The following is an 11,803-nucleotide window of genomic DNA, read 5'->3' as shown; positions in this document are numbered from 1 at the left end:
TTCAGGTTTACTTTGCGTAGGTAGCATGATTCTCCGTCGATCACTATTGCGTATCTCCGTCCGGCATATAAGCAGGGCTGGCAATTTGGGCAACCGCTAAGGTAGAATATGAGAAATGGTTGCTCCCTTTTTCTTTTATATCTGACACTGATGCAACGGCATATCTAAGCCGACTCTTTGCGACCGGCATTAATTTTCAAGGGTTATGTGCTTCTGGTACTTGAAGATTGAAGCAGAATAGCACGTAAACTGGGAGAAGCAGGCAATTACAAGAGAGCACCTTTGGCCAGTCACTCGGATATCTTAGCGAGCTTGGTTCTTCGTGTAATGGAGATCTCAGCATAGGTAGTTATATTGGCATCCTTTCTATGTCTATTGAATTGTCTATATATATGTCCTCTAATTAATCACGTAAAGCCGTGCGTGTCACGTCGCAAACTCCGGGAAAGAAAAACCAGCCAAGCAAACCAACAACAGATTTCAAGGTCCGGACAAAGGGAAATATGGTAGATGAGCTGTGCTATTCAGGTAAAAGTGAAACGTCAAAGACATGGTCAGTGCTGAAGCATTAAGTGCATTGAGGTGGCAGTGTAAGAGGATTTGAAGGATGGTAAGCTCAGAAGTCCCATAGTGTGCCGAAAGCGTGCATTCCCTCTATACCGATCATGAATTGTCAGCGAAACTCAGGAGAAAGCCTGGAGTTGTACGAACCTTCACGACATCCCTGCATCATTTCATCATTGCCCTTCATATTAGACGTGATGAAGATGACCTCGGCACCGAAATTGTTCCAGGTATCCCTAAGGAGCTGCATTGTATCTGGTCGACCCCCGCGTTCTTTGGTGTCCCATAGTATCATTCGGTCTGGCTCGATGTTATCGTGGATGAGACGTGAGATCGTCGATCCGAAAGTGTTGTATTGGTCAGAACCTATCCAGATGAGGAACCTTGGATTGACTGTTAGCAAGAGTCGTTGTTGATAATAGATATGGTCAGCCATACCAGTTCTTACTCTGGATGCATGTCGATAGAGCCGCACCAATGCCAGTTCCGGTGCAGACACGGATACCCCTCTTGAACATGGCCGAAGCGTGTCCAATTCCAGCTACAGACAATTAGCATTTGATATGACATGTTGCCTAGCGAGTATTGCATACCGAACTTCAATTCTCGTGTCCAGATCTTTGTAGGCGGGTTCGCAACGAGGCTCTTGGTGAAATCGCCTTGAACACCGCAGACCATGTAATGATAAGGAGAATGGCGTCCTTCGCTGATGATACCGAAAGCATGATACTCCATCAAGGCTGAACGCCCGATGCGTCCCAGGAGACCTTGTTGCATTCCCCTTTCGAAACGGAGGACGGCGACCTTGGATGAGGGTATTTCTACCTCGACTGGGACCTGTCGGACTGTTACCCATGGAAGAGCGATCCTGATGAATACCAGTGTCAGTAGTCATCCCTGTCCAGATGCTGGCAAATATGCTATCACTTACAAGATCGTCATGAAAATGGTAAACCAGATGTTTTCCGTTGTGATCAGGGACTGCGCATTGGAATTATCTTCGCCGCTAGTAGCATCGTAAGAGTTGCTCAACACGACGAAAGACCATGTAGCCTATACCCAAGTCAGTGATAACTCCCAGAGGACTTTGGAAATAACTCACAGCCAGGCCCAACCAACCGGCGAATCGATGATACCGCTCAAAGATGTTGTGGTGGTTACTGTAACGCGAGGTCAGGACGATTCGAAGGGCAAGACAAACTTCGACTTACTTTCTAACCCATGGCAATGCACTCACCACCGACGTTATGATGAAGACAACCGTGACGATCCCGGTGATGAGTACAGCAGGTTCACGGATGCTGCGGTGGCCGAGAATCTGCACAATGTAATACACGAGCCAGCTACAACAAGTCAGCAAATGATGGAATCATGTACACAAGCGTTGCTTACGCAGTTCCTGAGAGTGCACAGCCAGAATGCACTCCTCCAACATGCTGCAAAAACGACGCTGCCATTAACTTTACTCTTAATGGCGCCCACTGTAAAGTGTCAGTAGATCGAATCATGACATCTTTCATTGACCTACACTTCTTAGTCCGCAGATAAATGCCATATAGAGGATCCGAAAGAACAACTCGTTGCGCATCAAAATAGCAAAAAGCAAGTTTCCAAGAACCATGGATCCAAGATGGTCCTGAGCATATTGGAACTGGCCGACACTAGTGAGAATGATGCCAGCGAGGTTGAGAGTGACGACAAAAACGAAAAGCCGCTTATATGTGTTGAACCAAAGTATGAACAGGGTGCTCTTTTTGGGTTCCTGTTTCTTCGATGGCGGCGGTGTGATCTTTTGCTTGGGAAGAATTGGCAACGAGGAGTCCGATTTGCTATAGTTGTGAAAAGACGAGGTCGATTGGGTGGCGGACGACATGTTACCATCATGAGCTGGAGGGAAGGCAGTGAGATGGCCGTTCGCTTTCTCGGATGCGTAGACTTTGCTCAGTGGTGCAAGTGCCATTCCTGAGGTGTCGTTCTGGCCTTTCTCTGCATCATTAAAATCGCGGTTGAAACTGCCCTCTGACGGGGTTTCGTGATAAGGGAATCGGAAACTCATAGTGACAGAGAATGAAGTGAAATTTGAGGTAAATTGGTGATTTTCAGAACTGATCAGGATGAGCTAATACCCAGACAAAGATTCAAGAGTCTCTGTTGCCAGCCATACCCCCTACGGCCTTGAAACCATTCGGCCGGGACTTATGATATAGAACTATTCCCTCTAACCCCTGAACCGAGGCTACTACCTCTCTGCCAACGAAGTAAAGTTCTACGCGTCATTCGTCTACCCGTAGCCCTCGGACTGCGTGAAGTGTGATACCTGATATGCTATTTAAAGTTGGCCGCAGCCGAGAACCGAAGTTTATCGCGTGCCTGTCGCTCGTGTTTGGTTCAGGCTGAGGCTCCGGGCGCACACACACGCCAACAGGGGAGCAGAGCCGCCCCCACGAGGCATACAGTTGACGGATAGACGGGGCCGACGGACCAGGATGACGATCCCAAGGCAATGGTCCATCGTCCGATGTTTTGATGCATCTCAGATGCAGCGCGTAATATGACCACATACGGTCATTTAAGCGAGAAACGCATAATTCATACTTTGACAGCACGCAAAGATTCTTTGTTTCGTTACATTTAATTTATTCTGCCGACGTGGGATGACGGGCTCCGAGGAGGGTAATTCTACAATGTAGCATTTGATGTTGAAGTGAGACTTTAGAGCTCCACCGTAGCAAATGCCGGGCTGCTATTCTGTATTCAGGTACACGCCATGGAGAACCCCACTCAACGTCTACAAATGATGCCATTCGACAATTGCAACACTCGTTTTCATACAACATTGATGTATTTGGAGTTAACTGCTAGCTGGAAAGTTTTGTCTGTTCTTACATGTTTCATCCGGCGGCCCGTCTGGAAGGATAAAGTTCCCTGCTAGGCTGAACTCTCTATGTTGCTATCGTATTATACCCGGAAACGGCAGATGGACTTTGGGCTGCCAGGTACAAACGCATGCATGCAGATCAAAGGCTGGCCCCGCTCATGCATTCGTAGTACTGATAAGTGACCTATGTATAGCTAGCCCTACAGTAGCTTCGTAAAGGACACCATCTAATACGTCGGCGCAGGCCGTGGGGCCCGAAGGACCCTGCAACTGCTACATACGTCATTATTATTTAGGGAAGGCTGCTACGGCATAATCACTCACGGCGGTCAAAGCGATGCTTTAAGAAAGAGGAGGCTGCTTGATCCCGCGGTTCCCGGGAACGTCTTTTGGAACTTTTGATGGTGATCTTGGGCCATCAAGCGTTGGTCGAGACCTACGATGATGATCCGGGAGGCAGACAAGGTTGCACAGAAGAGGTTCACTGGGTGCTATGCTGCTTCGGAGCTGTGAAGAAGTCATCAAGCCATTCGTTATTGCACATTAAGATAGGGCACTAGGCAGCTTAGTGGCTGACGACACCTTTATTGACCTTTAAGATATCAGGTATGCAATTGCTCTCAGCCATTCGCTCCACGATGAACAAATGTGGCGCTTCGTGCGGGCGGGCTTCTCAAACTTGCAGCAGAATATAATCTCTGTGCTTATCTCTATTACCAGTACTTCCTCACTAAGTGACATTCAGACTCTAAGGGACGCCTAGGCTAAAACAAAAGGTGGATATTATCCTAGCGGCCGTTGAGTCCCAACAGTATGGGTACCAGGAACTGCCGTTGATCTGCACTATGGAACTTATGCACCACGCAAGCTCGTATATCCTCGGATGTTTAAGTCTCTATGGAGATACGGGCATACCCTCACTTCCGCTTAGCAATTGAGCGATCCTTTCCAGGGCTTGCTCATCTCCTTCTTTTGTTTCAGCTAGTTCCTCATCAATCCATCCTTGTGTATACCCGCCCCCAAAATCAATCAGCCACGCATTGTCCTGCTCATTGATGATGATGTTTCCAGGGGATCCGTTTCCCCATATCAATCCATTTTGGTGAAGGAGCTCCACGGTTTGCCGGACTTGGGAAGCCCATTTCTTCTTGTTCTGTGGCGTAGCAGAAGTAACAACATCGTCAAGTCTGCGTCCTGGTATCCACTGTCGAAGAAGTCCCAAGATCTGCTTCGTATCGTTGTGATGGACGTATCCAAGAAGTTGAGGAATACGTATAGATCCAGGTGGAAAGTATTCCCGTATCCTGTGAAGGCATTGGATCTCCCGTCCAATCCTGGTACGAGAGATTTTGTCTGGTTCACCACTCGCCTTGCACAACATATCTTGCCTTTGTACTTGGACGGCAGCTGTAACGCTCCGTGAACCACGTTCAAACACCTCGGTAGCAAAGAGTTCCTCAGGCGTATAGCTAGGCAACTCTTGGCAGATCCCCAACTCGTCATGGAAACCTTGATCAGTGGTAGGGTCAACTGTATATATGATATTTGTTTCGTCGGAAGTGATGGGTATAACGGAGACACTGCCTGTAGACGTAGGGGCTTCCAAACGGAAGTGGAAGAAAGGAGGAAATAGGTAATGATTCAAAGATTTCCTCAGATCCTGTTCGCCTTGCGGGAGTGTCAACTGACGGAAAAGAGGTCTTCCGGCGTCGAGAATCACGATGAAAACCTCATCCACAAGCTCCTCATACTCGTCGTTGTCCTGACACACGGTAGCCTTGTCTATGGCATCAATAAAATGATCTTGTAGAGGACGATCTTGCTGCCCTTGCGTGTCCCTTACAGACGATCCGCTGCTAGGAGATATGGAAATGGAAATTAAGCAGTCATTGAATCCAAGTACCATATCTGCACCGTCCCCGATGCCACCATGAAGTTCGTAAACAGCGATGTCATCCATTGCCTCCGTTTCTACCATGTCAACCATTTTTCCGAGTCCGTAAGTGGGATGTATAGGTTATGCGATTGTAAGAATGCTTGGGCGGGGTATAGGCATAAAGCATGAGGCAGAATAAGCATGCATCGTGAAGAACGTGAAGCGTGAAGCAAATTAGTAAGCGGCCTTACTACGGAAAAGTCATAACCAACATGTCAAGCCAACCATTCCGATGCAGCCCCGACTCATCGAAAAGCAAAACTTGTTATCAATCACATGGAATACCAGCTCTTCCGATGCCAAGCAGAATCTAGCGATCGGTGAGAGATTGTCAAGAGATAATCTCCAATAGTACGTCTTTCAGCTACGCCATTTCCTGCAACTGAGACAATGTTAGACATGAAAATGCCAACTTTGGGATGAGGTGCATGAGAATGTGGAGTTAGTTTCACTTTTAGTACGAGATCGCCATAGAACAAGCCACTTCGATTGCCGTCCGAGGCAGCCGTGTGCACTAAGTTTGCGCAGTAAACTCTAACAACTGCCGATGCTGGGTTATAAAAGAACACGCGGCCGCAATTCAATGTTATGAGGGTTCTTCCCTGGAATCTGTCGAGGTTCTAATTTGCATCCAATCTCGGGAATCTCTGATCTGTCCCGGTTACAATGGTATCTGAGAATACTGCGACTCTGCCCCCAAAAGGTTGGTGGTTCTTTACGCGTAGCCAGGCTTTCTCGGTGTTGATGAATTGACATTTACTCAGTCTGGGCGACTTTGGTGACGAATGATGACTATCTGAAGGGCGTATTGACACTCAACTACCGTCTACGATGCGTCAAATCGAGATACCCGCTGTTGGTTTTATACACGAGCACGTTATCTCAAGCCAGCATCGAGTCTCTGAAGCGTCGAAGCATAGCAACCCTCCGAGTACCACGACTCGCCCCAATGACCGCAAAGGAATACACCGATGACCCGCGTTTCAACGAGTGCTGGACAAAGCTAATCGCCTTCTCAATCACGGACTACTCACGAATAGTTCTGCTGGACTCAGATATGCTACCGCTGCAGAACATGGATGAGCTGATGAACCTTGACCTCGATTCGTCGTCAGTGAGCGAATCTTTAGACGCGACTCGCAGTAAAAGAGTGTTTGCTGCTTGTCATGCTTGTACATGCAATCCCCTGCGAAAGCCGCACTATCCGCCGAACTGGAAACCTGAGAATTGCGCGTTTACATCACAGCATTCTTCACCAGACGTCGCACAAACTACCGGGGCAGATATCTCAACAGGCTTGGGCAAACTAAACAGCGGACTTCTCGTCATCAACCCGTCGAAAGTTATTTTTGATCAGATCGTCACAAAGATGAATGAGACTGGTCTTGACTACCAGTTTCCAGATCAGGACCTATTGGCAGATCTTTACAAAGGCCGGTGGGTCGCATTGCCATATATCTACAACGCCTTGAAGACGATGCGGGATCCAAGCGTTCACGGAGCTATATGGCGTGATGATAAGGTCAAGAACGTGCATTACATTCTCAGTCCTAAGCCATGGGATGAGCTAACACCTGATGGGGCGTGGAAGGGGAACAACCCTATACACAAGTGGTGGATTGACGCGTACAAGTCAATGCGTGCAGAGGAAAAGACACTTAGAATCTCGTGAATGCATGCCACTTCACATGTCTGAGCGTCAGGTTGAGCTATTTGAAGTATTACAATAAAGCACTGTCGCATTTCGCTCTTGCCAATGGATCGACCTTGAGAGGCACAAGTGAACGAACCATGAAGTTATTGACACCTAAAAATTCCTTTTGGGAGTATCGCTCACCTTTTATCTCCTTTGAGAGTCCTAAGATATTGATCAGGGTATTCACCCTGTGCCTTCTGGCTCTGCAAAGCGACATCGATTTGTCATCGCAAAGGCTGGAATAGATCAGCCCAGACGAACAAACCTACATTGGACCCTTCTTTGTAAGGAATCTGATGGTCCTCGAGGGATTTGGTTGTCAGTCTGTAGTTCTCTGCTAATCGTAATCGATTCATTCTGACATAATCAGACAAGGACGCTTTTCAGCAAAATGTTGAAGTCCCCGGAATAGAGTCACAACTTGCATACTGGGTGATGAATAAAGAAGATGCTATTTGATTCATGGCAAAGGGTGACTCGATTCATTCGTGACAGAATTCCGCCCAGTCCATGTTCTCCAAGCGAAATGACATCACGAATAAGCAACCAAGGCTCAAATAGGTTGATATCTGCAGGACTAAGATTTGACCTCATTCACAAAACCATACAGATCGTGATTACCTATGACATATTTTATGCTGTTCCTTGGACTTCGTTGGTGAACTGACCTCGTCTGGTGTTTCCCAGCAGGGTAAGTATCTTAAAGAGAGGGCTGCAAGTCTCGGCGAACTATAACATGCGGCCGGTAACATAATCTATCACTTTCCCCGATTATGTTTCTGCGCGATCTTGTGATACCTCTCATGTCGGCATCTTGAGAGTTTCAGTGGAAGAGGTTGCATGCCGATCACGTTTCAGAGCACCGCACTTAGCGACCGAATACTCGTAGTCGGTCCAGTTCCATCAGAAAGAGCTCTTTCAACCGAGATGCTCCCCTTGACACTATTCGGGTAAGTCATCTCATAGCTTCCGGTACCTAAAAGCTTGGTACGGCAGTCATTAAGTCTTTTCAACGCCACCAACCCCATGAAATTGCCAAGAAAGAGCTGAAACTATAGCGCACCCGTTATCGACTGCCAAACCCGATCTTGGCGCTCTCCCAATATCGCAACTTCCCCTCACTTCCACTCCCTCAAGCACCGAAGCCTTGACCCTGTCCTCCGACGCATTTAGCGCAAATGGTGCGATGTCACATTGGCGGAAGTTCCGGAGTATTTCTTACCTCAACTTCCGACTCAAAAGACACGATGCTACCTTGATGCGTCTGATCGCCATCAGGGCACTGTTTCTTATTGGACATTGAGTTTGTATGGTCGGTAGACGCAAACATGCGCGTGGAAAAAGCAAAGAGGCTCACTAGAGCAAGAACGGTGTGGACTTTGCGTCGTCATATCGTCAGCCTCAGTTTGAGAAGTTCTAGATTTTTTGGTATTGTCAGTGCTAGAGTCAATGCGTAGAATGACATTTTGATGACAGCCGCCCGAAGCTTAAGCGGCCACGGACTGAAGTTTGTGGAACTGAACGAGTCAAGAAGTTACAAATGCGTGGGGTTTAAGAGACGAGACATGTCGCTGACAGTGGAGATGGGGATGAAAACAGCCTCTGAGACTCTGCAACGGAATGATCCGTGACATTACTTCAGTGGATTCGGCGCTGGAGAAAACCTGCTTTGGCAACTGTCGTGAGACGAAGGCACCGTAGATCAAGGCCTAGAGTCCACGCTTGAGATGCAGGGGCCCATCCACTAATGTCACCAAAGTCATCATGCCCACGCTGCGATTGGTTGAAATGGTTCCCAGTATCTGGGTCCAAATGACTCGATCATCGCTATTAATTATTTTGCTGTTACTCTAAGGTTACAAGGTATATCCATAACATCGCTTTTTTTCCATGACTCCATTTAATATCTAAATCGGTTCAGTTTGATCAGTGTTTGGAAACGTGCACCGTCGTCTCATTCTTGACGAGAATGCCACCAAAATTTGCTCCAAATTCACCAGTGCCTGGACTTTGACCCGTGACTGTAGATGTGTACTTGTTCCCCACTGGTCTGAACCGGTCGATGGCGTGGCTCTCAAAGTCTGACACTGAGCCGCGACCACCGCCGTCGTCGGATTCGGCGAGTTGGTGGGTAGAGGAAGATTCGTCGTTGGGCGTGGATTTGTTGATGGTGTCGAGACGGATGGACTGTTTGGTCTGACTGCGGCCGTAGCTGTTGGGGTAACTTCCTGAGCTGGCGCCTGTTCGGGTTCGGGGATGTGTGCAGGTGAAGATGTATGTGCACGCGGGTCGGATCGTGGGTAGTGAAGCTGTACATGTTAGATACCGTTGAGTGCATGGTGAGGTGATGCGTACCGGAAACGTTGATCAGATTGACCTCGACTGTCGCCCAGATGACAATGTCGCAGATATTCCACGTCAAATCGGCGGACTTGTCATTAAAGACGCGAGCAGCGACAATAAGTCGGATAGCGGCAGCGCAAATACTGTGTCTGTCAGTATTCATCAATTGACCAAAGATAAAGGTCACTTACAAGAAGCCAAAGGTGAACATGACCATGATACCAGCCTTCTGAATCATAGGCAACTGCAATTTACCAATCTGCCACATCGGAAGGATCAAGATAGCAATGTCAATGGCAGCGTGCACCAACGTCGTACCAAAGAAGAACTTCTTGTCCTCAATGGCGCAGTAGCCGCCTGCCGTTGAGTCCCAGAACGCATTGACAGGAACGCAGTGAAAGATGCCCATAAAGATCTACCACCAATTAGCCTGGAAGCCTTGATCGATCGTGATGTACATACTCGGAAAATGATCCAGACGATGGCGCATCCAAAGAGAATCTGAATCGGTAGTCGAATGTTGCTGACTCGGAACATGCGCCAGTAGAGACTGAGGATCGAGACCTTGGCGAAGAAGAGACCGAAGGCGTAGAAGAGCTCGGCGATGAAGAGGAGAAGCTTCGCCTGGTACAATGCATCTTCCAATGTGATATTCCTCATTTCCGTGACATCCAAGATATGTAGCCCAAGACCGTGATTGACCCCTTGGTACTGTTAGTGTCGATATCGGTCGTTGGTCATTGAGCGGGAACCTACAGTAGGGAATAATGATAATCCAACCAACAGAAATGGCCTTCAAACCCGTCAGCACCAACAACCTCAATCACGGCAGATAAAAAAAAATACTTACATATCCGCAAAGAGCAAAGTAATCATCCCAAGACAAAGGAATCCTCTTGAGCCGACGACTCAATAACCGAAGGATAGTGATGATAGTCGCAGCAGCAAACGTGACAAACAGCACGACCCAAAGGTCCGTCTGCTTCGACTCCATCTTGGCCATGTCTCCCCGTCCACGGAGGTAAATAACAGAAAGGAGCAAACACCCCCGGGAATCAGAGTTTGGGGTTAAGCTTACTGCACACTCAGTTCGTCAAGAACCAGAGGGGGGCAGCCCAACCATACAGATCAAAGTTTGGAGAGAAAAAGAGAGAGATGCGAGAAGGACCAACGCGAACCCGAGATGATGGATACAATGCGAGAGATATGTATAATTACGCCAGGGGGGGCAGTTCTCCGGAAGGAAACATTTTTAATTTATCTATTCGAAACGAACCGGTATGTGGGACCTGGGAACTAAAGGAGACCGCCGCAAGCTTGCGATGAAGGCCCCCTCGTAAAGAGAAAGAACAAAGAGCTTGGGTGAAATTCAAAGCGCGCTTGTAGGGCCTCAACGGCCATGATCGTCGCTGGTCGAGGTCTAAGGAGTTGAGCTAGAGGACTAGTCGGTTCCACAACGTGACATTCGACGGGTCCACCGGCTTTTTTAGGTCAAGACTTCGTTATCCTGTTCTTGGTTTGGTTCTGTTCTGTTAGCACTGGAAGAGCCAAGAGGGCTTGCAAGGTTGGCTCTGGCTTCTGCGGGTAATCTCTGGGCGCGAAGGATTACGGAGTATTCCTTCGAAGATGAGGTGCATTGTCACATCGCGATTCCCAATGTCAGGGCCAAACCTTGTAATTGTTTGACAGTTAATATCGATAGTGGACCAGCCGCATATAACTCAATCTGCGAGTAATCTTCACGTGGCACGTCAGCACCTTCTGACTCTGTTGAACTTTCTTTTTCCTGCTGCAGATACTTTTCACTAAACAGTGAAGTGAGGCAGACGCTTCTCTGCGCTGGCGCCATAACTTGCGCTAAGTATCAATAGCATCAACACGGGTTCGCTCCCGCATCAGCTCGTAAGGCTAAGCAAAATTGCACAAGACCCAGAATCTGCCCGCGCGGGGGGAGACGGTAGTTACGCGGGTAGTTCGTGCCGCAGCCAAAAGATACTAGTCCAGCGGATACAAGACTTCTGGGGGCGAGGGGGAGGCTAGGTTAGCTTCAGGCCCAACTGTAAGGTAGCAATGCGAGGTTTTGCCTCGGTGAAGATCTCGCAACCCAAGATTGAGGGTCCCAAGGGCCTGGGCCAGAAAAACAAGAGATCAAGTGTAAAAAAGCAATGACTGAACACCCTGGGAAAATGTATCTTCCAATGTGTTGGCTTGGCTGTTGGTTCAGGGTCTTGACTCACCGCGCCAGCGCGTCTAAACAAGGTATTGAATCCTCCTACCCAATCGCCCCGAGTACACCAATCAGTTATCATTTATACAATGTAAATAAAAATCCCGAATAATCGGGTAATACCACAATCTTGGCTCCTTGGCACAACGGCATTCACTC

The 11,803-nt window shown here is 48.1% G+C and overlaps 4 protein-coding genes across 4 annotated transcripts; 1 reads left to right on the top strand and 3 right to left on the bottom strand.

Moving 5' to 3' along the window:
* Positions 1 to 616: 616 nt before the first annotated feature.
* Positions 617 to 2,620, bottom strand: FVEG_12588 (hypothetical protein; the record flags this gene model as incomplete). Its single annotated transcript, XM_018901933.1, has 9 exons — positions 617 to 654; positions 712 to 947; positions 1,003 to 1,105; positions 1,158 to 1,432; positions 1,496 to 1,617; positions 1,667 to 1,724; positions 1,776 to 1,907; positions 1,957 to 2,045; positions 2,093 to 2,620. The coding sequence occupies 9 exons, from the start codon at positions 2,618 to 2,620 to the stop codon at positions 617 to 619; spliced, it is 1,581 nt and encodes a 526-aa protein (XP_018760539.1).
* A 1,717-nt stretch (positions 2,621 to 4,337) lies between these two features.
* Positions 4,338 to 5,429, bottom strand: FVEG_12589 (hypothetical protein; the record flags this gene model as incomplete). The annotated part of the gene is made up of 1 exon (XM_018901934.1): positions 4,338 to 5,429. The coding sequence occupies one exon, from the start codon at positions 5,427 to 5,429 to the stop codon at positions 4,338 to 4,340; it is 1,092 nt and encodes a 363-aa protein (XP_018760540.1).
* A 551-nt stretch (positions 5,430 to 5,980) lies between these two features.
* Positions 5,981 to 7,134, top strand: FVEG_17303 (hypothetical protein). Its single transcript, XM_018906555.1, has 2 exons — positions 5,981 to 6,081; positions 6,143 to 7,134. Exons 1-2 carry the CDS (start codon positions 6,045 to 6,047, stop codon positions 7,048 to 7,050), a joined length of 945 nt encoding a protein of 314 aa, XP_018760541.1. The 5' UTR covers positions 5,981 to 6,044; the 3' UTR covers positions 7,051 to 7,134.
* Positions 7,135 to 9,000: 1,866 nt separating this feature from the next.
* On the bottom strand, positions 9,001 to 10,420 carry FVEG_12590 (hypothetical protein; the record flags this gene model as incomplete). Its single annotated transcript, XM_018901935.1, has 6 exons — positions 9,001 to 9,383; positions 9,430 to 9,560; positions 9,609 to 9,832; positions 9,880 to 10,121; positions 10,174 to 10,210; positions 10,268 to 10,420. 6 exons carry the CDS (start codon positions 10,418 to 10,420, stop codon positions 9,001 to 9,003), a joined length of 1,170 nt encoding a protein of 389 aa, XP_018760542.1.
* Between the last annotated feature and the right edge of the window lie 1,383 nt (positions 10,421 to 11,803).

The sequence above is a fragment of the Fusarium verticillioides genome, chromosome 3 (assembly GCF_000149555.1).
Source record: "Fusarium verticillioides 7600 chromosome 3, whole genome shotgun sequence".
Classification (NCBI taxonomy): domain Eukaryota; kingdom Fungi; phylum Ascomycota; class Sordariomycetes; order Hypocreales; family Nectriaceae; genus Fusarium; species Fusarium verticillioides.
Note: the sequence above shows the minus strand (reverse complement) of the source record. Positions and strands in the feature narration are given on the sequence as shown.

What these genes read in the sequence shown, in the direction of transcription:
- FVEG_17303 (XM_018906555.1), top strand. Translation starts at nt 6,045, where the DNA reads ATGGTATCTGAGAATACTGCGACTCTGCCCCCAAAAG. An exon ending in TGCGACTCTGCCCCCAAAAG is followed by an intron (nt 6,082 to 6,142) that starts GTTGGTGGTTCT and finishes ACATTTACTCAG; the next exon opens with TCTGGGCGACTTTGGTGACG.